This window comes from Anopheles coluzzii, chromosome 3, assembly GCF_943734685.1.
Source record: "Anopheles coluzzii chromosome 3, AcolN3, whole genome shotgun sequence".
NCBI classification, from domain to species: Eukaryota; Metazoa; Arthropoda; class Insecta; order Diptera; family Culicidae; genus Anopheles; species Anopheles coluzzii.
The window spans coordinates 93,074,406-93,099,404 of NC_064671.1; the positions used below are offsets into that span (position 1 = coordinate 93,074,406).

General features: G+C 49.3%; 4 protein-coding genes and 1 long non-coding RNA gene across 7 annotated transcripts; 2 read left to right on the top strand and 3 right to left on the bottom strand.

The window, feature by feature from the left end:
• The first annotated feature begins 195 nt into the window (after nt 1-195).
• LOC120956588 (60S ribosomal protein L18a) lies at nt 196-1,591 on the top strand. Its single transcript, XM_040378191.2, has 3 exons — nt 196-326; nt 646-1,002; nt 1,084-1,591. Exons 1-3 carry the CDS (start codon nt 309-311, stop codon nt 1,240-1,242), a joined length of 534 nt encoding a protein of 177 aa, XP_040234125.1. The 5' UTR covers nt 196-308; the 3' UTR covers nt 1,243-1,591.
• Nucleotides 1,367-5,395, bottom strand: LOC120956579 (uncharacterized). Its single transcript, XM_040378177.2, has 5 exons — nt 4,894-5,395; nt 4,662-4,700; nt 4,116-4,390; nt 2,509-4,037; nt 1,367-2,405 (listed from the first exon to the last, which is right to left on the bottom strand). The coding sequence occupies exons 1-5, from the start codon at nt 4,999-5,001 to the stop codon at nt 2,260-2,262; spliced, it is 2,097 nt and encodes a 698-aa protein (XP_040234111.2). The 5' UTR covers nt 5,002-5,395; the 3' UTR covers nt 1,367-2,259.
• A 722-nt stretch (nt 5,396-6,117) lies between these two features.
• Nucleotides 6,118-9,371, bottom strand: LOC120956586 (aarF domain-containing kinase 1). Of its 2 annotated transcripts, none has more exons than XM_040378187.2 (3): nt 8,966-9,371; nt 7,165-8,513; nt 6,118-7,089 (listed from the first exon to the last, which is right to left on the bottom strand). In XM_040378187.2, exons 2-3 carry the CDS (start codon nt 8,377-8,379, stop codon nt 6,748-6,750), a joined length of 1,557 nt encoding a protein of 518 aa, XP_040234121.2. In that variant the 5' UTR covers nt 8,380-8,513; nt 8,966-9,371; the 3' UTR covers nt 6,118-6,747. The 2 variants fall into 2 exon arrangements, with proteins under 2 accessions (XP_040234121.2, XP_040234122.2); XM_040378188.2 differs by lacking the exon at nt 8,966-9,371 and adding an exon at nt 8,655-8,843.
• A 137-nt stretch (nt 9,372-9,508) lies between these two features.
• Nucleotides 9,509-11,016, top strand: LOC125907277 (uncharacterized). 2 transcript variants are annotated; one of them, XR_007452546.1, is made up of 5 exons: nt 9,509-9,777; nt 9,833-9,945; nt 10,019-10,087; nt 10,182-10,456; nt 10,542-11,016. It is a non-coding gene; the product is annotated as an uncharacterized LOC125907277 (long non-coding RNA). The 2 variants fall into 2 exon arrangements; XR_007452545.1 differs by having other exon boundaries at nt 9,509-9,945.
• Nucleotides 11,017-13,800: 2,784 nt separating this feature from the next.
• On the bottom strand, nt 13,801-24,641 carry LOC120956580 (vang-like protein 1). The gene has a single exon (XM_040378179.2). The coding sequence runs from the start codon at nt 23,184-23,186 to the stop codon at nt 21,408-21,410; it is 1,779 nt and encodes a 592-aa protein (XP_040234113.2). The 5' UTR covers nt 23,187-24,641; the 3' UTR covers nt 13,801-21,407.
• Nucleotides 24,642-24,999: the final 358 nt, after the last annotated feature.

Below are 24,999 nucleotides of genomic sequence, written 5' to 3' on the forward strand. Positions count from 1 at the left end.
AACTGTGTCTGATTTGTCTATTTTTTAACTTTCTGTAAAATTGTCCTTTTTCTACCAATACAACGCTGTTAAAAATTCAAAAACAAAGCAAAATAATTATTTTTATTTGTCGCATTCTAAAATTATATTTCTTTGAACGAAAAAAAAACAATAAATTAAAACTCAATTGAAAATACGACACATTGAAACTGGCAACACGGCCACATGGCACTGTCACTTTGACAGCTCGCTGCTGAATTGTCAATTTCAGTTCAATGCGTTGCTGTCACAGGCCTTTTCCGTTTCCTCTTTAACGAAGCGCAGTCAAGATGAAAGCTAAAGGAGTGGTAAATTTCTATTTTTCCTATGTTTTTACGATAATTTGCAGTGAAATGGATGTGAATTTGCATGACAAAGTGTGCCGCTTGCTCGGCGGCTATGAAACGTGCTGAAATTTGGGGCTTATTAGCCCTTTTTCATCGAAATTCCGGGTCTTGTGTTCATCGTCGGCAAAGTGACAGCGGGTCAGCGCAACGTTACCGCAGTGTAGCATGTTGTTGATCTGCCGCCGGACCCAAAACTATCCATCCCATTTCGTTGCGATTTCCCATTCTTACGCATGATGGCCTTTCTCACCACTAATCCACCTCCAATGTGTAATTTCAGCTGAAAGAATACCAGGTGATCGGGCGCAAGCTGCCCTCGGAGAAGGAGAAGAACCCTCCGCTCTTCAAGATGCACATCTTCGCCCCGGACCACATCGTGGCCAAGTCGCGCTTCTGGTACTTCCTGCGTCAGCTGCGCAAGTTCAAGAAGGCAACCGGCGAGATCGTCTCGGTGAAGCGCATCCTGGAGAAGACGCCGCTGAAGGTGAAGAACTTCGGCATCTGGTTGCGTTACGATTCGCGCTCCGGTACGCACAACATGTACCGCGAGTACCGTGACCTGACCGTTGGCGGTGCCGTCACGCAGTGCTACAGTGACATGGCCTCCCGTCACCGTGCCCGTGCCCACTCGATCCAGGTACGGTATTGCTGAAACGTGTCCTCTCGGTTGTGTCCCATTAACACGCTGTTTTTTTCTTTCGCCTTCGTCACTTTGCAGATCATCAAGGTGGAATCGATCGCCGCGTCCAAGACGCGCCGTGCGCACATCAAGCAGTTCCACAACTCGAAGATCCGATTCCCGCTGGTGCAGCGATACCACCACAAGCGCTACCGGAAGCTGTTCTCTTACCGCCGCCCGGAGACCTTCTACCAGTAAGGCGGGAGAAGCAGCGGCGCACGGCACTGTTGGGAAGACTGTCATCATACGCATCGCCGCCGCAGCGCCACGGATTCGTCCTCATCAGCCGCGTTGTGTTCGCGTTTGGAGTGAGTGCTGCTGCTGCGTGTGCACGATCGGTTGTTGTGGTGGTGCGTGTTTACGGTGCGGTGTGATGATGATGCTGTGTGTATTCCTCTGGTTGAAGTGTTAATTTGCACCGGAAATACAGTTGCGGCCCCCCTTCTCTTTCCATCCACCCCAGGGGGGGAAGTCTTTGAGCAAAGTTGAAACAAAAGGAGAGGTGAATAAAAGAAGGAGTATGGTGAAGATATACCGTATCGTCAAACTGCTGGTGTGTTATTCAATCTCTGCGTGTGTATGTGTGTTGTATTGTTCCCTTTAGACAACAACTCAGCTTAGTTTCGTTTTGAAAACAGTTTGCATAGTCGTATTAAAAAACTCTGAGCCGCATTTGATGCCTTTTGTTCCGTTCCATCATCCCATTAATTATGTTGGGGTCCTTTTTACATTCCCAATACATAAACAAGTAAAAGCTACTCACGACAACAGAACAAACTGCAGCCTCTCTTTTACCATTTTCATAATTGATACATTTTCGTTTATTACAGATTCATTCATGTATTCGACACAAGCTATACTTTACAATACTACCACAGGGGGGAAAACCGGTTTAAAGGCGATTCGTTCGCTTTTTTGCTTAAAATAAAGCACCCATACGCGTCGATGCTGCACATGCACAGCTGGGGCATCTACAGTTAATCTTACTTCATCCAGTAATGTGTACATAATAACATAAACTTGACTTAACTAATTCCTCGTCCTTCGATAAAACAATGCTAGGACGGACGAACACATTTCTTCTTTTCCGTTGAGAGATTTCGCGTACAACACAAAAACAAATTTCACGCTTGGAGTGGAGCAATAACAATACGAGCGAAAAAAGAACACAAACAAATAGGAACCAGTATCTATCTCCATCCTATTGCCTATTGCCTATTTATCCTGCTCATCCGAGATGAGACAAACCGGACAGAGATCATCGCGCTGGCGGTACGCTTCCGACTGTTCGTCGATTTTGTGGCAGTTCAGATGATAAATGTTGTAGCAGTTCATGCAAGCACTCAGCTCTTCCGTTGTGCCTGCGGAATACAAAGAAGAAGAAGAAAATTTCCAAATTAATTTAAACCAATGCCGCCATGGCAACCACGTGCGAGGAACCGCCATCTTGATCCACACGCGTACCGCTTTTAGAGCATACGAAGCACGTCCGTTTATCCATCGCGGCAAAAATGTTGGTCACCGTAGCTGGCTGTGGTCGTGGCCGTCCAGCGGAAGTTCGGGCCGTGGTGCTACCGCTACCCCCCGCTGCTGCCGCTGCTGCTGCCAGCGGTTGGGGCCGAAGAGGAGCAGGTGGTGGCGGTGGTCTCCGTCTCTTCGCAACGGCGACGGGCGGCGAGTAAAGGATCGGTCGCTGGTGGGTCCGTTTGGAGGCGCGGGCCGCCTGGTACTGCTGCTGCTGCTCGTAGTAGTCCAGCTTGCCGTAGTGGAAATCTTTCCGCTCCGTGCTGTAGCAGCTACGACGCTTCCGCTCGCTCTTGCGCTCCTTCATCGCTTTCACTTCCTCCGGCAGGAAAATCTGAAAGTAGCGCAGGAACGTTCGCTGCTCCATCTCGCTGATGCTCGTCGGTCTCGGCTCGACCGGTTCGCCAGGATCGGGCAGTGCGGGAAACTCGGCCGACGGAGACGAGCGACGATCGGACGACTCTTCCGACGTGTGGCGTCCCGGCCAGGTCGGCGTGGAGCATCGGGAGTTCGACGACGAGCCAGAGGAACCCTCGGACAAGTGTTTCACTAGCTTACTGCCACCGGGAATGGGACCGGCGCCCCGTTTGGAACTCTTCTGTTGGTTTGAGATGACGCTCACCTCCATATTAGGCCGACCGGAGCCACGCTTCTGTTTGTTAAGTGCCTGGAGCAGATTGCTACGTCCCCGTCTCACCGCCGCCGTATTCATTAGCTCCGTGGGCTCCTCCTCCTCCTCCTCCTCATTGCCCGAGACATCCAGCTCGATCGGTTCTTCCACCTTTTCCGACAGCACATCCTTCCGCTTTGAAACGCGCCGCTGAATGATATTTGGCTGTGCCGGTGGTGGTGGCTGCTGCATCTGTTGCCGCTGCTGCTGCTGCTGCTCTGCATTTGCCATCCGTCTCGCCTCGATGGCGGCCTGTTTGGCGATGCACACGTACTTCGAGCCTTTCGGTGGGCGTCCTCGCAGTCCCGGCATCCAGCTAGCCCGATTGCCGACAGATTGATCCATCGATTGCACCGACTTGCCGTCCGCTTCCGCCTCATCCTCGGATGTCTTTTCCGGCGTCAGCAATGAATCCTGACCATCCTCTTCGTCCACATCTACCTCACTTTCCTCTTCCTCCTCCTGGTCGACGTCCTCCTGCTTCTCTGCTTTAACAGCCGCAATCGGTGGTGGCTTTTGATCGGCAATCCCCGCAAACGGACGCTCCTCGATGGTGATGGAGGAGTCTGTGGACGGCGCTTGTGCTCTTCCAACTGGCTGGGCCGTTACGAGCGGTTTCAGGCAGTTTCTGGCGACCGTATGCTTGTTTTTCCTCTTTCCCTCCGCTATGCACAGCACCGTGTCCCACTGGGCGTTATCGGTGTGGTTCGAGTCGCGCCGCTCCACATCTTCCAGGTCGATCTTTTCGTGCGTCACCACCACCGCCAAGTCTTCGTTCGCTGCTAGTAATGTTTCCAAACTAAAAGAAAAGTAAAGAACAAAACATAATAAATTACTGTTTTTTTAAGAAACATTCACAAACGGTTTTGGAGCGTACCTGTACTTTTGGGCCAGTTCGGCCGCACTCAAGCGGGGCGAGATGTGCTTCGGGACGGTGCCGTTCAAATCGGTTACATCATTAAAGGCCGCCAGGTGTCGCGACACGTACCCGCACACGATGTCCTCCGAGAGCGCTACCTTCCGCTGCGACTGGACGGTCATCTGGAAGCGCTTCACCCGCTCGGACAGCTGCCGTACCACTCCCTCCTGCTCCCGGCCGATCGATAGAATTTCGCGTTCCAGCTCCAGCATGTGTCGCTTGATGATTGGGCGCTGCCAGAAAGAAAAACGTCGCAGCAGGCAATGTGGTGATGGTGCGATGATGTTTGTAGATTTCAGCAGGCGAGCGGAATTCAATTTTGTGGTTAATTACACCAATCCAACACGACCAGAAGAAACGGACAGTACGCGGGAGTAGAAAAGAATTAGGTTCGTGATTAGGCGTTATAGATTGTGGCAGCTTGAAAGTGACAGTTGTGTGAGTGTTTTTTTTTTCTACTCTTTGTACTCTTTCAATGAAATTCATTCTTCCACTGCTGCTTACCTGATGCATCGCCAGAATATTGATTTTAGATGCCAAAAACTGTCAAACGGAAGAAACACAGGGAGATTGAAAGGTTTAATTTGCTGTTCAATTTTCCTTCGGCCGAACGCGGGGCACGATGTCGCACGTTTGTGAAATCGTTCGATTGTGAGTGAACAAGCAAAAGCACCCCCCGCAAGACGAGGGGTGAACCAGCAAGTTTTCAACCCTCACCACCACCACCCTTCATTACCTGGTGCTGTATCACACAGTCCCGCAAGGCCCGCTGCAGATAGATGATGCTCTGCAACAGTTCCACCGGCATGGCAAACTCTTTCATCCACTCCCATTGTTCTTGCATTTCGGGCTTTGGCTTGGGGGACACTGGTCTGAGAAGGTTTTTTTCAGCCTCCCCCAAGAACCGAACCCAGAACACACCAACCGTTGCGACGAGCGACAACAAAACACTCCCGGGACCGCCGTGCAACCGCGAAAGGGGAGGAAATTGCCGGAAACAAGGGCGTGTGGGTAGTAGTACTCGCAGCACACCAAGGAGCGGAGGAAACTGGGCAAGGGAATAATACAATTCACGACCGATTTTAGCACGGATTACGAACGAGCGGATGCACTGCTTGCTGGCCTTTCGCGGTTTTTCTCTGTGTTTCGAACTGTCAAATGTTTTACGCTGAATCGCTCGCCATTGACAGCCGAGAGACCACGCGAGGAAGAAGAACGCGAAAACAATCTGGCCCCGTGTGCCGTTTGAATTTCAGCGGATGGAAAAAAGATGATTTTTTGGGGGAATGTTTGAAAGGGAATGAGAAGAATTTGCCTGGGAATAGAAGGAAATTAAAGAAAATTAGGGCATCGCAAAGGTAAGTCACAATATTTCCCTTTTCAAACTGAAATTTAACCGTTGCAATTTGTAACGAAATATGCGACGTCATTGCTGACCTCAACGACCATTCGTATCCATTTCCGGGTCTTGTTTTGATCCTCTCAGTGTTTTCTGGGATACCATGGGACCATTTACTTGTCTTAAATCACTTAAAACTCTCCTCTATTGATCCCCTTGTGTGAAGGACAGATTTGAATGTAACGTCATGCGAAAAAAGCAATTTCTTCCTCCTCTTCTTTCGAGTGGTATAGATTTTCTGAACGACCCAGTTTGGGGTATGTTTTTGTTATACCCCTTTTTGCCACTTCGACTCGTATGTTAATGCGCATTTTTGTATCTATTGTAACACAATCGTATCGAGTCACCAACAGTTGGGCCAAAAGAACCAAAGTTCAGCATAGAGAAGTTCTTTTTCTTCCTTTTCTTCTTTGGGACTGTCTTGCCCTTTGTAATGAGCTAACAAACCGTAGCAGAAGCGTTAATATGGCATAACGGATCAATGTGGGAAGCGAATTATATCCGGTTATGACCATGCAAGGCTCGTCCATCCTTTTGAACCACCAGAATGACCATTCCAGCAAATAAGTACACAAGCGTTTTCTTCTTTGTTGTCTTTATCATTTATTTCTTCACAATAATGCCCACGAAAGCAAAGTTAACGTTTCGGAAGCAGTTTTCCCTGCGGCTTTACATACTATGAACACTTAATTACCAGCTTTAGCTTTAGCTAAAGCTGACCTTGACCCGTACCCGGCAGTGATGCGACTATCGACTGCGAACAAAAAAAAAAAAAAAACAAAACAAAATTACAATTAACTAAATTCCTTCTAATGATGAAACGGGCAGCACATTAAGAAATCGGCTACCACCTTGAAAGGACGTAGAATAAATGTAATAAATAACACAAGAAATCTTGGCTTGGCTGGATACTGGCTCACGATAGTAACAGAAAACTAACCAAAAAAAAAGCAACATTAGCTAAAAGCGTACGGAAAAGAGCCGCACAAAACGGCGATTACAGAAAAAACCTTCGCTAATTATACTGCCACCCGAAAAAGGTGCCCCCTTCCCCCACTCCTAATGACGATCGTCCACCACTGCGTACAACCATTGTGGTTGCAAATCGCACACGGTAGCAAAATCAATCATTTTCCTGAGTTAGTGTTGCTGGAGTATGTGTGTGTGTGTGTGTTTCGCTCGTTCTCCCGCTTAGAAGATCATCTTAAGCGCGGACAGCAGATGGAGCGATACGAGCCCCCGGTAGAGGTAGTACAGGTTCAGCTTCAGTATGCACCACTGCTCGCGCAGACAGGTGGTCAGCTTGCTCCACGTGTCGCCGGCGGTGAGATACTCCTGGCTGCCGATGCTCTTCACGCAACACTTGGACATGACCCAGAACGCGGTCATGCGGTTCTGGGTGCGCAGCGTCGTCTCGATGCCCCGGATCAGATCGTTCGTTTTCAGCACCAGCAGCATCTGCCGGTCCACCTTCTCGAGCACGTCGGAGATGTGCGGCAGCACCAGCTTGCCCTCGTTCTGGATCATTTCCTTCTGCAAATGGCATCAAATGCAAACGTTACTCCACACACACACACACTTGGAACGGACGAAACAACGACCACTTACCTCCGCATCGTCCTGCTTCACCTTGTCCACGCCGTGGATGACCGAGTTCCAGGGCCGGCCCGTCACCATGCACGCAAACAGGCCCCACATGCTGCCCTCGACGCCGAGCGCCTGGGCGTACTTCTTCATGCCCTCCTGGTCGACGCGCAGTATGCTCAGCCACAGCTTGGAGTAGTTGTAGCGGAACTTTTCCGTCAGATCCGCGTATAGCCCGTGGTCGAGCAGGACAATCTCCGTGCCGCCGTTCTGCTCGCCGCGCCGCACCAGAATGTTGCCCGGATGCGGATCGCTGTGCACGAACCCCTTCAGGAAGATCATGTTCGAGTACAGCTGTCCGATCTTGTTCGCGATGTCGTACGGGTCGAGCTTTTCCCGCTGGATGTACTCGAGATCGTTCACCTGACCACCCTTCGTGTACTCCATCATGAGTACGCGCGGTGTCGTGTACTCCCAGATCACGCCCGGGATCTTGAGCCACCGGTAGTGGCGGAACATCTCCCTCACCTTCTCCGCGTTGCGGCCCTCGTTCGCAAAGTCCAGCTCCATCGGCAGGTTGCGCTTCGATTCGTCCACCAGCCACTGGAACTTGAAGTCGGGGAAGGTCCACGCGACCAGCTTCACCAGCACCTCCATCGTCTTGATGTCCACGATCGAGTTGCCCTTCACGTACGGGTGCTGCACCTTCACCGCCACCTCGCGCCCATCCTTCAGCGTCGCCCGGTGCACCTGGGCGAGCGAAGCCGTCCCGAGCGGTTCCGGATCGAACGATTCGAACAGGTCGCTCGGGTCGACGCGCAAATCCTGCCGAATCACGCGGTACAGATCCTCGACCGGGTTCTGCGGTGCGTTGCTGTGCAGCACCTTCATCGTGCTGACGTACTCCGCCGGCAGCAGGTACTCGAGGGCGCCGATGTGCTGGCCGACCTTGATGTACACGCCCCGGTTGGTGCGGCACAGCTCGAGCAGCCGCTCAGCCGCCGCCCGGTGTGTGTCACTCTTCACCTTGAGGTATTCGGCGGACTTTTTGTCGGTCCACTCGCGGCTGTACAGGTTCGCCTGGTAGGTGGTGGCAATGTCGAACACGGTCGCTCCGGCACGCCCGAGCCGCACGATACCGACCGAGTTGATGTCGTAGTCGTTGGCGTGCAGGCTGAGCCCGGTGCCGAGCACCGCGCTACCCACGACACCGTACTTTAGTGCCCTTCGGAAGGACATCTTTTTGTTGGGAGGGTTCAGAGGTTTGTTGCACTACGAGCTACTCGCGACTTTTCAGAAGGCTCTCACATGCGCCTTCTTATGATCCTCAGCACTGTATAACACTCACTAGGAAGAGTCTGGTCGCGCTGTGTCTAAAAAGAGAGAAAAAGCACGGAATTAATTAGCAAAGAATCGTAAATGAGGAAAACAATTTATGAGCAACACCAAGCAATAACAAAGTAATGAGTGTGTTGCTGTGTCAGAGTGTCCCAAAAAACAAACGATTCGCCCACTTTCAGCATAATTACTCCTCCGCAGGTGATTCACTGATTGTTGCGTTTCCAAACCCCCGCACAAAGCAAAGGAATCCGGAGAAAGCTGACCGAGCTTCAGCTCACATCAGCTGGGCGCGGGCCACCGTGTTGACTGTGATGATGAAATCGTCGTCGTCGCCCGTCAAGCAAGCACGCGATACGCACGCACCCACCCACCCATCCACCCACCTGCCCTGCGGAAGGGCCCTCGCGCACTCACGAACATACGGGAAGCACTTACGTAAATAAAATCAAACAAATAACACCACCACACTACACCACCCACTTACCACTCCAGCTACACAAGGACACGGGTGCGGATCGTCAAGGATGAAACCGTGTCCGTTCGACTCATCCGCGACGGGACTGGCTGGCTGGCTGGCTTGCGCGATGAGTCCACGCGGCAAACGCTCTGGCGTACAGATAACGGGAAAGTGTGAGGTGTATTCGATTCACGCACGTGAAAGCGCACCATCTCGCGCATAGCTCGCTCTCCGGCGCGCCATCACTGTGTGCGTGTGCTATCGTGTTGCTGCTTCCCTCCCCCCACTCCTCGTAAACATGTTCCTTGCATCACACCATCACCACTACTACCAACAACGCGTGCGATCGTAATGGGGCATGTTTTTGTCTGTTTTGCTCTCACCCCACCCCAGCCAGAAATGCTCGCTCCGGAAGGGATCGGAATGTAAACATTGCATTTGAGCTGCAATACGACTTTGTGTTAAATTCCAACGATTTTGAGGCCGGACTTTACCGGATGGAAATATGTTGCGCGAAGGTGCAAAAGTATGTTGGGAACGGTATGCTTATTTTCTTTGAAAATGTGCATTCCCGGCAAACAATGCGAGGGTTGGTGAGGTACCTCTCGCTCTAATTTCTCTAGTCTAGTCTAGTTGCCTCGCTTCCTCCTATAGCGATTCTGTCGAGCTGAGCTTTCACGTCCCTCACCACCGATCTCCTTCCTACCCCTCGCCTAAGATCGTCTGACGTCTTGCCTGACACCTTTCGTTGTGTTGGTGCTCTGCGGCTGCTGTCACTGTAGAAGTTCGGTTGTGTGTGTAAAAAAAACGTAAACAGTGTTGTTGGCCGATCAATTTTGGTAAGTTTTTTTAATAATTAAGGTCTTAATTTTACATAAGTAAGTGCCATTTTAGCTAAATTAAGTGGTAGAAATCCTGCCCAATGCGTGCTGGCTCCGTCGGAAGCGGTACGTGTATGTACCGGCGTAGAAAAGTGGCGTGATGAACAACACAGCACAAGACAGCAGGTAAGTGTTATCCAGCGATTATCATGATGAAGAAACATTATTTTAATAGACTATGACCTCTTTTAACTTGCAGATATAATGCAGAAATGGTATGGGCCTGCGGCAGGTGTTTGCGACTGTACGTTGCGTTGTATATGATTCGGTAAGTTGTAAGTGGGCCACGAAAGAAGAAGAAGATTGTTTGGCGAAGCTACCGACTAGGATGCTAATCATGGTGTTTTTTCCTTTTTTTGCAGCCAATTGATGAACCATTAAAGAACATCCTCCGGGAGCTGTACGGCGACGAATCGGGCTCTACCAGCACAACACGCTAGAGACCCAGCCGGCACCGGGTGCCCCGATTGCGCCGTCAGACGGTGTCGAGCGCGCTCGTTCACAACGTTCGGGGCAGGAATTCAACCCTTCGGATCTGCATTATCCGCTGTCCCACAATAGCTGCAGCAGCAACAGGACCGAACCGACCGCACTACTGATTGCGGTCAAATTTCCTGGCAGGAGAAAAACCCCACGAGTGAGTTCCTTCTAGATGCACTATCGCTACATCTAGATCTGTTGTTTTATCTTCCCTCTAAAGCAAATGTTTTATATTCCCTCAGGTGTATCGATTTCATCGACGGCCGCTCGCTGACGGCACCAACATGCCACTGAATAACCCCGGAAAGACGACAAGCACTCATCCAGCGGCAAATTGTTAACGTGAACCCACTTCCGCCCATCTACACGACATCGCGTTAATAGTGTTATTGTGTTAATTGTAAAAAAAAATTACGTTAATGAGTTAAGATTAATCTTAAGTGCGCTTTAAGGCATACATTGATATGCTTAATTTTAGGTTAAGTGTTTTGAAATGCGCGTGTGTGCGAAGGGTCGAAATGAGCGCTAAGCAAACTAAGCGGCCGCGTAGGGCCCCGTGGTCTTGAGGGGCCCCAAAAATGGAACCCACCCCTCGCTCGCTAGTAAAATTTACATTTGTGCTTGTAAACCTACATTTATGAGACTGCCTCCACTCGTATGTGCGGGTTTTATACAACATTTAAGATAAATAAATCTAGTTTATATTCTCATAAAACACTACGCATTGTTAAAGGGGGAATAAACATGATGACATATAGTTAGTTTGTTAGAAGGTTTCTATGCACGTTCACTAGAGGATTTTGTTTGGATATTTACGGACTGCATTTCGATTACATTGGTTTAACCTGGTGGATCTGGTAGCTTGTAGCGCACCATACTCGCCTGTCCGCGATGGGTAGGCCATGTCATACCCCTGGTACTGAACGATCCAGCCCTTAGTCGTTCGCAAGGACAGACAAAAGGAAGCTGTGCATGGTGTGTCAAATAATGTGTAGCAGATGGTATAAGATGGGTACCTGCGGGTGAGAGAGTCCGTTTCTAACGTTTTATTATCAGTTGGTGACACGTTCAAATGGATGTGCGCAGATCACGGCCCGATCCTGGGGGCTCACCGTTGAAAAGGGCGCTGTCAGCGTGTGATGTCCTCAATGAGGATCTTGACACGGAACCGAGAGTGGCCATTCTCCCCCCTCCACCCCCCGCCCCCCCCCCCCCCCCCCCTCCGCATGTGTTTTTGTATGTGGCTTTCTTCTTCTTCTTCCTTATGTAGGTGGCTTTATAATCATGTTTTAAAAGAAATAAACCAAAGAGCTGTTGAACGACGTTTATGCGTTGTTTTGTCGCACATTTTGTGTTTTTTTTTATGCGGATACGGAAAGAAAAATGAACTGGATGCATTTCAGATGTAAGGGTTGTAAATAAAGGATACATACAGTGGCGGATTAAGGGTATCGGGGGCCCTAGGCGGTAAGACGAGTTGAGGCCCCCTGTAAATGGTAAATGGTGGGCCGGGAGGAGGGGGGGGGGGTGTTAGCGGCATTAAACTGGCTGTTGGGAGTTTGAACGCCGTCGGGGGGCCCTACGATCATCAGTCACAGGCTCTAAAATTGATTCGCCAGACCCGGGGCCCAAACGTCCATCCTTCCGGGGGCCCTTGTCGCTAGTACTCTGTCCATACGGCATACTATAGAATGGCGATCTACGGGGCCCCTTAATCGGCGGGGCCCCAGGCGACCGCCTAGTCCGCCTACCGTTAGATCCGCCACTGGATGAGGATGATAATATCATGCCCGTCATAGGTTCAAGCCTCATATAGACGGTCCCCTCGTAGTAAGGACTGGCCAGCCGGATGTGTGGTACTAAAAAGACACAAAAGCTAGCATTGGCTGGCATGACCAGGTATATGGATACGGCAAATAGAAGAAGAAGAAACAGGAAAATGGAAAGCAGCAGTCTGTAGAAGCTTCGGTTGAGACCTTTGCTGTTAAAGAAGAGGGAAATGTCGTTGCATGTGGATGGAATGATGAGGTTGTGGGTGGTTCGGGTGATGAATGGTTGGGAGCGGAGATGAATGAATTGGCGAAGCCAGTTTACCTCTTTCCATGCGTTGTATGAGGAATCAATGAAAATAGTCAAATGGTATTGAAGTATGGGTCAATTTTCGGGAATATCAGGTAATAAAAAAAATGTGACATTTTTTAACACATGAGTACATTATCTCATATGGCCGTTAAAACCAGCTTACATCGGGTTGAGATCACCATTTGAGTATCACACTTGATAAAAAATCAAATTTCCGGTACGGAATTATTCCTTCACTTTCGCTCGTTTGAAATTGGCTTCATAACCGTTGATCGACATGGCGATCAAATGGCCACATCAGAAACGGCACGGAACGGCAACCACCAGCATAGCACAAATATTGCTTCAACACCAGAATTGATCGGCTCTCGCATCGTCAAGGTCACAGGTAAAACCAAATACACTACATATATATGTACCAATCGCCAATTCAAGATACAACTACAACCCTACCATATACCAGTACCAGCTGATGAGCTACCGCACACAAGCGAGCGGCGCGCGCAAATAAGAGGAAGGGGCCTGAAGGAAGAGAGGACAGGGGAAGGCACCGGGAGAGAGAGTGTGTGTGGTCAAAATTTTTGGCCATTTAAATTTTGTCCACCAACACCGTTGCATTTCGGAGCTTTTTTCTTGCCAGAAAGAGATAGCCATACACTTGACATACAGCTGTCTCGCTCATATGACATTTCCAAGGCTCGCAAGCTCTTTAATGCGAGGGCTCTGGAGCAGTGAACTTGTATGGCGTGCGAGCCCTCGCGCGCCCTCGCAAATCGCTGTCACTTGCACTGCGGGGCTGCTTGACGAAAGCGGCAGCCAGTTCGGCGAGCAACTGTCAAACTTCGGAAACGTCAAAAACCGCCGAACGAAGAAATGAACCGGTTCGGAACGAAACGGTTCAAACTGTTTGAAACGGCCGTTAAAATGTTAATGTTGAATTGAAGTGATGTTTCAATCGTTGATCTCATCGGGGAAAAAGATTAAGATGAATACCATTCTTGTAAAAATGGTAAAATTGTGTATGAAATTATCTTACCAAAACAAATTCGTTGATACTTTTTATGTGGATAAGATAGGAAACGGTCGAGCCTTATTGGTAGGTTCGTTTTTGATCTTCTTCAATTTTTCTGTACAACTGCATTTACATGGGCAATTTCATGTAAAATCAGGCTAGATAGCTCATTTTCGGTTCCATAAAAGAATCTCCTTCGCCGCCTAAGTTTCGTTTCCTATAACAATATCCTGTAATTGGGATAGAAAAATACTTACGCTCCGCTGCATACAATATGTTTTTTTTCCAAATTGTACAAACATACTGCAATGTGACATCATCCTGTGTACGACCTCCCACCCGGACGCAAACAACAAACCTTCTTCTCCAACTCCGCCATATACAAACAGACACACCACAACGCAATGTTTAAAACTTTGTTCGGGTTTTGTTTATTTTCAGTTTCATTGACTTCGGTTCCATCGTCATCCACGGCTCCTCCTCAAATACAACACACACACACAAAACGCACTTTTTTTCTTGCTTCTTCTATCCCTTCTAATTCCATCTCGTTAGAAAAAAAGTCTTATTGTGCTACACTGATCCTCTCAGCTCCACTCTGTTCCCTTTTCTGTCTTCGTCTCACTGGTTGCGCTGGAACTGCATATGCAATCTCAGCGCGCGTCATTATTTTAATGCTATCTTAACCGTAAATAGTACGAGTAAAGGAGTATTGGTTGGGATGATGTATAGTTGCTACTGCGCCAAAGATCGCTCTTGTGCAGTTTTTTTTGTGGTTTTCTTCGCTTAATCTTAAATGCTTGAAGAGGATTAAAATAGTTAACTAAGAATTAAGGGTAAAATGTATCAATTCGTAAACCTATATCGTGTCAATTGGATTGGAGATTTCCGTTAATAAATTATCATTCAGCTAACCACACTTGCAGTCAGCAACGTTCTTTTGCTTGCCCTAAGAATTATATGCAGGAAGGATGGATAATATCTGGATATAAAATGTTTAGCAAAAAACAAAACATTTGCTGCTTAATTCTAAATCTATCTTATCTAAAGTAGCAGTAAGTACAGTCGGTGGCAATAAGCGCCTTTTCGTTCCTTTTCGTTTGTTTGTTGTATATACGCAAGGAAAAGAATATTCGTTCACACCTCACCTAGCATTGTTGCATTGATAAGAGATGCGTTTAAGAATTTTTTGTTTGTTCTATTTGAAAATTTTCACATATCTTTATCACACACTCGCGAGAACACCACAAACCGCATGCATTTCGTTAACACAATTTCCTAATAAATCGCTTTACCTCTCATGGTGCTCATCAGCTAAATGCACCCCCCTGTTCCTCGTGTAATTGATTTGTTTTCTTTTCTCTTTCCCCTTCTGGCTTATTGTATATTTGAAATAGGTGTAATTGTGCGTGAGTTGCGTTTGTGAACGAGATTTATGAAGGGAAATGTTTCGAATACTTGCTAGTTTATGTTTAATACAGATGCAGATCTATCCAAAAGGTGAGGTGGCAGTGCATCATCAAGTGTCGCTACACCGTCGTCTCGTGTGTATTGTCAGCCTTTTATTTTCATGTTTTTCATGTTGCATTTCAGTTGCTTTTGATCTATGAATTATTCAAATACTATTTGTGCCCGTTAGCAATTACAGTTACAGTCGCGATAATTGTGCTACTCTCCTCCACTCACTCCTTCCTTCAGTCTACCTCTTCTGCACAGTCCTTGATATTAAAGCAGGAGAGACAGGCGATAGGAATGGAATTGGAAAGTAATGATTTAGCAAAACCTTACACACCACACGCGGAGAATTGACCGCTTCTTACCTAAAGATAATAACTTGATCGTGCGCACTAGCACTAGGCAGGAGGCGTGCAGTGATACGCTTTCGAATGTGCGCGGGTGGTCATTTCTGCGAATTTATTTAATTAATTTTTTATATGATCATTACTTTCTGTGCCATGCCCTCACGCTGGGAGGGTGTTCCGTTTGTTTAGAAACTCACTCGCTTATTCACTGGGTCAAATGATAAGTTTCGCAAAAAGTAAAAACCACACACACCACCGAGTGGGCGCTGGATTTCATTAGTTTCGGTACGTCGATGGTACCGTAAACCGCCGGGAAAGATTTTTATAATCCATTTCAATTAATTTATCGCTATTTTCCAATGCTCTCCTTTTTGCTCGCTAGTTTTTGTCAATGACGCGCAGCAGCAGCATTGTTTTGGCTTCCGACTCTTTTTCGGTTTGTTTGGTGGTGTGTGGTGGTATGTTAGGTGTGGATGTTTGGACTTTGCTAATCTTTCATCATCATTCTACTTTGTGGTTTTTATTTCTGCTCGGCAGCTTTACAAACTGCACACTCATAAATAAACGAATTTATATCGGTGTTAAAAACACTGTGTGTGTGTGTTTTGATACGCTCCAGAAACTGTTTCAGTTGGTGATAGCGCGAATTTGGGAAAAGCAGGATATGTAGGTCGTGAGATGGTGCGTTTTTTTTTGTTTTTGCTTGGTCAATTAAGAATTGTCTTTTGGGATTTAAGTACATTTTTTAAATACTTTAAATTATTGTCTCTTGCTCTCTTTTCTAACGACTCTTCACACAGACAGACACACACACGCGATACCGTTTAGTGGAACTATTTTGGCGTTAATAATTACAAGTGTGATTAGAGTGACTGTTCGAAAGATTACTACCAGTAAGACACAAAGGCAACAAAAGAGTCTACCCACAATGATTTGTTTTTAGTATCTTCAACGCTGCTTGAGTTGGGTTTGAAGAACAAGCTGTTCCTCCCTTTTCCGCGTGACCTTTTTTTTCGAATCGACTTCCAACGATGATTTCTGAAATTATCCATTTCGAGAAAGTCCAAAACAGGAACGGAACACGACACACACACACAGCACGGCTTCTATTGAGCAATTTTGACAAGGGAAAGAGATGACTGTCCAGCAGAGCAAGATGATGGAACAAAACCCCTACAGAGACACCCTACAGTGGTTTAAGGCCAGTAGTAGTAGTGGACGACTCCGTGGCATTTTTGGACATTCAAGAGGAAAGCAGGAAGAGAGGGCAGGCAGGCAGGCACCGCTACTACAACAAACAAGCCATCGACAAGCGCGTCGTTTGCGCTGTCGCCATCCGCGGATCGTGACGGAAGTGGCCACTTATGTGATTACCTTTGTGCCGTTTTTCTTCCACCCAGCGTGCGCGCGCCGGCAGCTTCACGCCCCAAAAGCCAAAAATCCCACACGCCGGGATGGGAGGAAAAACTAATGATTGTTGTTGCTGTGCTGTGGCATGCTCAGTGTGTGCAGAGGGGTTGTTTTTTTTTGGTACATCGAAAGTCAATGGGCCGTTTCCTTGGCCGTTCTTGTACGGTCAAGAAGATGCTCTTGTTGAAAAAACACAAAAACGTTCGAAGGGTTACTTCCCACCATATTGTGGGTTTAATTTTGAAGATTGTTTCGGGAACAAAAAGAAGTGGAAAAGCAACGTCCGATGATCACATGCTTGATGAAAGGCGCTAAAACGAAGCGACAGATTGGGGGCTGTTTTTGTCTTGCAGGGAAAAACGGTTACCATTTTCCCCGCGGCGTGTAGGTTTGATATCAAGAGCGCTATCTACGGGGACTCTTCTTCGGTGGACTTCTGTGTGACTCACTGGAGATGGATCGGCGAAGGTAGAACAAACGAACGGTCGCAATCACGCAACCGGAAAGGTGTGCTGCTGCTGCTGGTTCGTCCAGGGAAGGGAAGCGAACGAAAAGAAGCGCACAAAGGAAAAGGGCCGCGTCGGATTCCACGACGGCAAAAGGCTAATTGACCTTCGATGGCACGATGGCGATATATGGGCTGATCGAGAGAGGGTAACACCTACCTATTCCGGCACCCGCTTCCCCGGAGGATGTTTGTCTTGACTGTGTGTTGCTCTTCTCTTTGACACTAAAGCTACCGATTGTGCTCTTGTGGTTTATTCTTGCTCGGGACGATGATATAGTCAAGCTTTTTGTACTTAATATATCAGACGGTAAAGAATATATTCCAGCATGTCGAATTCGAGGTGTGAGAGTTTGACCCTCTTGCCAGGAATGCGTCGAAAATTTCCAAAACAAAGATACACAAGCACTGGGGTGCTGGTGCAAAGAGGGGGGAAAATCCAATATAAAGCAAACACACACACACATACACATTTCCCACCGTGCCCGGTCGAGAACGACGAACGACCGAAAACGACGGGAGGAGAGAAAAATTAAACAAAATTACAATCCCCGGTGTCGGTTGCGCTTCGGTCCGTTGTGTTGTTATCGACGTGTGTGTGTGTGTGTGTGTGTGTGTGTGTGTGTGTGTGTGTGTGTGTGTGTGTGTGTGTGTGTGTGTGTGTGTATTGGTAATAAAAGTCACGATTGTCCATAAAACCCGCAGGAACACCCCCTGCGTGAAGTTGTGGCGCATTATTGGCGCAAGAGAACAAAACGGATCAAGCGCACCATGATTAGAGCGAGCTGGCGGTTGGTGGCGGTGGTGGTGTGTTAAATTTTGAGGGGGAATTGAGGAAAAATCGAAACAGAACAGAGAAGAGAGAAAAAAAAAGACGCCTGCTCGGGACGGAGATAGTCTTTGCCCTTCCTGATGCCATCTGTGTGGCGAGCGCTAGGGACCGCGCCGATCGATTGCACAATTGCTCATGCCTGTTGGGATTTTGCCTGGGTCGAGCGTTGGGCGCAGGTAGGTAGCCCCTTTTGACGGCAGATAAGCGAATGGCCGGGGGATGAGGCGGCAAAGAGCAAATCGCCTTTCTTCAGGGGTGCGCTACTTTCCGATGCCGACCCGGAAACTTTGGCTTATCGGACGGGAAGGAAAAAGAGGCTAGAGAGCGAGGCAGGTTGCATTTCATCTGGGGAAACGTCCGAACAAGGGAATGGGTGTTAGCCACCTGTGAAAGGAAGGTATGCGTTTTTGAACAAAATACTTTCAACTGGATATTAGAATGTTAAATTCGAATATATGTGTTTGGGCTTTTGAAAACAAAAAGGGACACAATCATTCACCAAACAATGATGACCCATAATCGAACCGACCATAATGGTGAAGCGCATCATCGCTATTGGATTGCTTCCGGTGCGGGTTTAAACTCGAAGCCACATTCCAACATACAGCGGAGGCCTGCAAAGAAGAAACCTCCAAAGTGTCACGGAGCGACGACGGGAATCGCTGGGAACAAGATAAAATTAACAAAAACCACAAAAACCAAAACCCTGTGCTGCTCCCGGGATCATCAAATTATCCTCCACACAGGGAGGAGACAAGCTTTTGGGGTTCACACAGAGGGCGACCGGCCGACCCGCAAAAGGTGACGATCCCGAGTTAATTTGATTTTCGCCATTCTTTGATCGAGAAGCGATACTTTGGCCTTCTTTTTCTGCTGTTTTCTGCTGTGCGCTTGTGGTTGCTTATTACAGAGACGGAAGAGAGTAATTGCGTTATTTTGAAGCACAAAAACATGCCTCCGAAGCGGGCTTGAATAGCAAAAATCAATAAAAAATACAATATTTAAGGAACTACTTATTAGCCGGCAGTGAAAGTGGCTCTCATTGACGGGCTTATCTAGCTGTTACTATTCCACATCCGGCTTGGCCATTAATTGCAGTAGCAGTCCGGATCAAAATGCAAGTACATTTCCCTTACCGATCGCTATCTTTAGTTTAAAGCAGGATTTTCCCTCCTGTGGCCGTTTTTTCCATACTGTATCACACAAAAAATCCAACGGCTGGGAACTGAAATAATAATCCACCGGCATGTCGCAGGCCTCGGCAGCATCAGAAGGCACCGCGGAGAGAAACCGCGCTGCCATACCGTACGATTATTATTAGCTGGTGGGATTATGATTTGATTAGTAAATGATATGCAAATCTTACTAATAGTTTTCAGCGCTCGCTATCGTTTTTTTTCTTCTGTTTTGCCCCTCCCTTTTAACGTACCACACACGGGAGACAGCGTCGCCTGTACTGCACGGACCATCTTCACCCATTCCCTTCCGATCGGTCCAATTTATTCACCCTCCTCACACACACACACACACACATGAGCGGTCCAAAAAGCCGCAGAAACTCTCCTCTCTTACTTCCACCTAAGAGGAATGGGCGATTTGCGATTGTGGCCGCGGGCTTTTTGCTTTGATCTTGGATTGCGCCTACCATTTGATTTCCATCTACTGGTGCTGGTGCTGCTGCGTGATGATCGTTCCCAAAAATAAAAAATACTACGCGACACATTATAGTGGACGATTTGCGCCGCCTAGCAAAACTTCCTGGCGGCACACACGTAGCACCGAAGAAACATTGTTCGAGATGATAAAACAAGGAATGTATGTCTTGAACGAGCGTTACATATTAATTTGCCAAGCGACCCAACCGGCGGGGACAAGAGGCAGCAAGCAGCTAGACATACGTTCTTCTAAGACACACGATTTGCATCGCTAATTTCAGGTGGAAGCTTTTACGCGAGCTCCCAAGATGATGGAATTCCTGCTAGAGGCGCGATAGAGCAACATCATCCCATAAATATCGTACAGCCTAATTTCACAGACCAACCCGGGCCGATCGTGTGCTGATTGATGGAAGCAAAAGGATGCGCGCGCGAATCCAATTTTCCACACTCGGTTGTACTCGTTGTTTCCCGTCCGCAGGCTGTATTTGATTCGAATCGCTTCTTCCTTTAAATTCTTCACAGAATCGTGAGTCGAAGAACACACGGCTGTGCTGTTGTCTGTATGGTAGCAACAAATTCGATTCGTCCCGGTTGCCATTCGATTCAAAAGCGCCTCTACAAAGAAGCGCTTGTACGAAGGTCTTAGGGCTACACTATCTCGCGAGAAAACACCTGTGTGTGTGTTTCTCTCCCTCGATTCACAGTTTGGCCGGGAAATTGATGGGAAAGAAATGGTGAAAAGCAGCCATCGTGTTGTTGGATTCGGTGGGAAGATTGAGAAGCCATCAATGTCTGAAGCAACGAGACGAAAGCACACTGTCTAGCAGAAAGAGCTCTGGCGAATAATTAAGACGGCGGATGGAAAGGGGCTGGATGCTTTTTAACGACAAAAGATGCTTCGTTGACGTCGTGTTTCCGCCGAGGAGGAAGTCGATTGTTTTCCAATAAACAACAACGAAACGAACGACAAACAGACACACATTGTTGTGTGCCATCATGGGGCTCTCATGGCTGTGCCATTCCCAAAGCGTCGAACAAATATTCCCGGGAGCAATAAAAAGCAGGGCTCGTTACGATCAAAAACGAATTAAACTTAAGGGGTACACTCGTTTGAGAGTTCGATCGACGGAATGATTCTTGGGTTAGGTGCGTTTGTGCGCGCACCACCGTAAGAGATCGTCCACTTCTACCAGAGTGTGTGTCTTCATTAAACGTGTCGTCCAGAAAGGCAAAAGCCACCAACACCAACCCCAACGGTCGTCATTAGCCACCCTGGGTGGCGCGGACCGTATCCCTTCGGGGGGTCTCTTTCCATGCTGAATTCCGTTTCTCTGCACACCAACGGGAGTGCGTGTTTCTGTTCTGTGTAAAGGAGAGGAAGAGAGCGATAGAGACAAAGTTCCTATCATTAAAAGCTAATGTGTGTCTTGGATATGTGGGGTAGCGTCCCCTTGTCGTTCCCTTTGCTTGGTGGATGCTTGATGCTTCCGATTCCCTGCGACGCGTGCTACCCTATCTACTGCTCTTTGGCGAGTCAAAACTGAACGGGATGGACCAAGCTGCCTAAAAAAACTAGCTTCTCTTATCGCATTACACAATATCCGCCAAGAGTTGTGTCCTTTTGTGCTAACTTAAATCATACACTCACGCGCGCGTCCCCAATTCAAACCAACCGGTCCTGAATCTTCCGATTGCGACGCTTGCCAGTAACGAGCAGATGGTTTAGCTGCTGCAAAATCTCGGCCCGCTGCCACTGGTCGGCCACTGGCGGTGCGGCCCCGCCTTTCCGGTTGCGCACCGCACGCGGTCACACGCTCGTCTCGGAGTTGAGCTTCAGCACGAACTTGTTCGACTTCGGGTCGACCACCTCCTCGCTGACGGTGAAGTGCGGTATCCGGTGGATCGAAACCGTCAGCGAGACGTCGTTCTGGATCAGCTGGAAGGTGCAGCCGTCGGAGAGCGGCCGGGACAGCAGCTCGTCGCAGATGAGCGCCCAGTTGTGGTTGGTGCGGCGCTCCTTGTCGTTCTGCAGGACCGGCGCCTCGACCAGGTACGGCTCGAGGAAGGCACGCGGCGACATGTCGTGCTTGAGACAGTGCGCCAGATGCTTCAGGATCGATTCGACCGTGTGGCGCGGCTGCTGGCGGGTGACGCGCAGATACTTCTGCAGCGCGCGCGCCATCGAGGGGAAGATCGCTTGGGCCGCTTCCTGCGGGTCGAGTGGGATGGCGGGCGGGGCCGCCCCACTACCATCACCTTGCTGATCATGCTGCTGCTGCGGGGAGGACGGCTGCTGCATGCGCTTGATGTGCGTGAACGCTTCCTCGGCCGCGGTGACCAGCCGGGCGCGGCGCTTTTTCACCCGCCGCTCGTACTCGTGCTCCTCGTAGAAGCGCTCGTTGTGGGAGGAATCGCGGCGACGGGCGTGGGCCGCCAGCACGGCGCGCGATTGGCTCTGCTGCTGGGCCGGCGTCGCCCCGTCCACGTCGTAGTACTTGAAGGAGGAGACGGCGGCCGCCTTCCGCTGCGCTTTCGAGACGGGCAGCCGCTCCAGGTACGGGTTGTAGATGCTGAACTCGGTGTAGTACCGCTGCAGCACCCACACGGCCGCCCGCTGGATGCTGAGCTGCCCGATGCTGTAGCTGTGCGACTCGCCGTCCGGACTGCGGATCACCTTCACGTGGTAGAGCGGCTGCAGGTGGCGGATTTCGAGCAGCACCACCGCCACGTAATGCACGAACAGCAGCGTGTCGCAGAAGCTGGTGGCGTACGCGACCAGCGTTCGATAGTCGACCACGGACGAGCCGGACACGATCGCCCGGGCGCCCTCGGTCACCTGCACGATGTAGAACAGCCAGTAGGCGAAGGAGGAGATCAGCACCAGCAGCAGGGCGCACGAGCGGAACAGAAAGATGCGCGGCATGATGGCGGCCGGCTGGCGGAGAAACAGCGCCCACAGCCCGATCGCGAGCAGCAGCAACCGGGCGGCCAGCGACACCAGCATGCCCTTGCACTCCGCATTGCAGGCCAGCAGCCGCAGCCGCTCGTTCTGCGACAGGTCCAGGCTTTCGAACGCGGCCGGAAAGAAGCCGACGCGCGGCAGCACGACCATGGCCAGCGGGCTCACGAACGCGACCGCGCACAGCATCACCGCCAGCCCCCGCTCGAGGTAGCGCTGGCAGGCGAAGCCGACCCCCCGGTCGTCCGCCATCTGGAAGTAGCTGACGTCCTCCATCGAGATGCTCTGCTCGGACGTGTTGCCCGTGATGGCGGTCGTGTTGTCGCCCCACGTCTCGTCCTGCGGCAGGATCGACACCTCGATGATCTCCTGCCCGTCCCGCCCGTCGTCGCCCAGGTTGACGCTCGTCTGGAACGGGGCCATGTCGGGGCGCTTGTTGTTGCTGCCGCTGCGCGAATGGTTGTTGCTGCTGCTCCGGTGCGAATGGCGCGTCCGGTGCGAACCGAGCGTACTGTGCTGCTGCTGTGACGGTGGCTGCTGCTGCTGGTGGTTTTGCGATGTGCGCGATCGTCTGCTTTTGCTGCCCGGTTCCGACTTGACCGATTCCGTTTCCATCATCGTGCCCATCGAGACGACCGTGGTGTGGTGGTGATGATGGTGGTGATGGTTGGTGCTGCTGGTGTTGCTGCTGCTACTGTCGTCATTAGCAAATGGGGCAAATGTGTGGCACACAGTTGTATACACGGATTGTTGTTGCCCCTAGCAACTGAAGCGTCCGCCGCACACGTGGACTACCGAAAACGGTTTAAATTTTTAAACTCTTACGAATAGAAACGACTCTTTTGGTACTAGACGCCAACGGAAGACTTTTATTATCCTGCGTAACGACACCAGCGCAACAAAACACGACGTTCCATACTCGCGTCACCCGGTTGCACGTTCGCGTACAACGCGCCTTCGCCGATGCGCTAGTGTTGGTGACGACGGGCGAAACAAATGAAGAAACCGGCCCTTACAGTTAGCTATTTAGCGCTCTCGCCCTTCACCCTTCTTTTCGTTCTACCGCCGCGAGAAAATTACACTGCTGATGATGATGATGGTGCTGCTAACACCCGAACTGGGGAGGGACAGCAGGGCACACTGTCGCACAAAGATGTATGTCGGTCACTGTTGTGGGGGTTTTCCCTCTTTCCGGAGAACACTTTTCACTTCTTTTTTCGCAATCAAATCGGTAGAATGACGAAAAACGACACAAATACACACACATACAAACGCACCCGTGTGGAATGCACAGGGAATAGAATTGCAGGCACAGGTGAATGGGTTAACGCGTCTCCTCCGATTCACTAATTTCCGCACGCTATTTTCATCGCATTCATCAAGACTCTAGCAGCTTGTGGGCCAGTATTAACTTTAAATTCTTTTCCTCTTTCCGGAAAACATACGTACACGCACGCACACACACAACACACTGAAAGCTACAACAAAAATTGCACAACGCAGCGACGGCGACGGCGGCGGCGGTGCATCGATTTTGTTTCAGGTTGAATGACTTCTGTACCTGCCCCCCTGCGCACATACACTCACTCACTCACACACGCAAAAGGGTGCAAAAAATCGTCACGAAAAGGCACGCACTCGGTTCGGTTGCGATTGTCGGAACCGCACGGAAATATGTACCGTGCGCGTCCACTTTCCTGGTTAGAATTGAACAGTGGAATGCTCGTCAGCTTCATTCATCTCGAAACTCGGCAGGAAAATGGTGGAAGTCGTTTAGGTTGGAATGAACAGCAAGTGCCCGAGAAACGCCACTGAAACGCCAGCCCAGCAGTTGACGCCGGATCAGGTTGGTACATTGCAGGTTGTGTGACGTCGGGTTGTTGAACGTCAAACTGGATGGCAATCACCGAACCGTTCCCAAATAACCAAATTTTTGGTTGTAGCCGCACGCTGTATTTTGTTCAGTTTCAAACCAATTTAACTGTTTCGTTGATATTTTATAATAATGGATAAATTCTAGAATAATTCATTTTGGTTCAAACAAATAGGTGTGTACACGCCCGATTCTCCTCGAGCCAATCGGCCCTGAAGCAATTTTGGACATTAGGCTGGAAATAGACGAACCGAGATCATCGCGGTACCGCGAAAATCGCGTATGACTTGAGCTGTCAATTATGTTATAAAATCTGACAGATAGGCGAGATAATCGCGGTTCGTGTATGGAACCATCCGAGGGCTGGTGACGATTGAATGTGCCAAGAAGAAATATTTTTCTATCAATTTGCGAATCAAATTATTTATTTCACATAGTGTATGCAAAATAAAATACAAAACTCATTTCTCGACACGAGTTTTCACATAAATCCGCCAAAAAAAGTAAAAATAATCGGTTCGCGCTACCGCGAAAATCTCAGCAATACCGAAGTTGGGTATCTCTGCG

What these genes read in the sequence shown, in the direction of transcription:
- LOC120956580 (XM_040378179.2), bottom strand. Translation starts at nt 23,186, where the DNA reads ATGGGCACGATGATGGAAACGGAATCGGTCAAGTCGGAACCGGGCAGC.
- LOC120956579 (XM_040378177.2), bottom strand. Translation starts at nt 5,001, where the DNA reads ATGCAAGAACAATGGGAGTGGATGAAAGAGTTTGCCATGCCGGTGGAA. An exon ending in GAACTGGCCCAAAAGTACAG is followed by an intron (nt 4,038 to 4,115) that starts GTACGCTCCAAA and finishes CTTTTCTTTTAG; the next exon opens with TTTGGAAACATTACTAGCAG. An exon ending in CTTCGTATGCTCTAAAAGCG is followed by an intron (nt 2,406 to 2,508) that starts GTACGCGTGTGG and finishes TGTATTCCGCAG; the next exon opens with GCACAACGGAAGAGCTGAGT.
- LOC120956588 (XM_040378191.2), top strand. An exon ending in CCCGTGCCCACTCGATCCAG is followed by an intron (nt 1,003 to 1,083) that starts GTACGGTATTGC and finishes GTCACTTTGCAG; the next exon opens with ATCATCAAGGTGGAATCGAT.
- LOC120956586 (XM_040378187.2), bottom strand. Translation starts at nt 8,379, where the DNA reads ATGTCCTTCCGAAGGGCACTAAAGTACGGTGTCGTGGGTAGCGCGGTG. An exon ending in TGAAGCAGGACGATGCGGAG is followed by an intron (nt 7,090 to 7,164) that starts GTAAGTGGTCGT and finishes TGCCATTTGCAG; the next exon opens with AAGGAAATGATCCAGAACGA.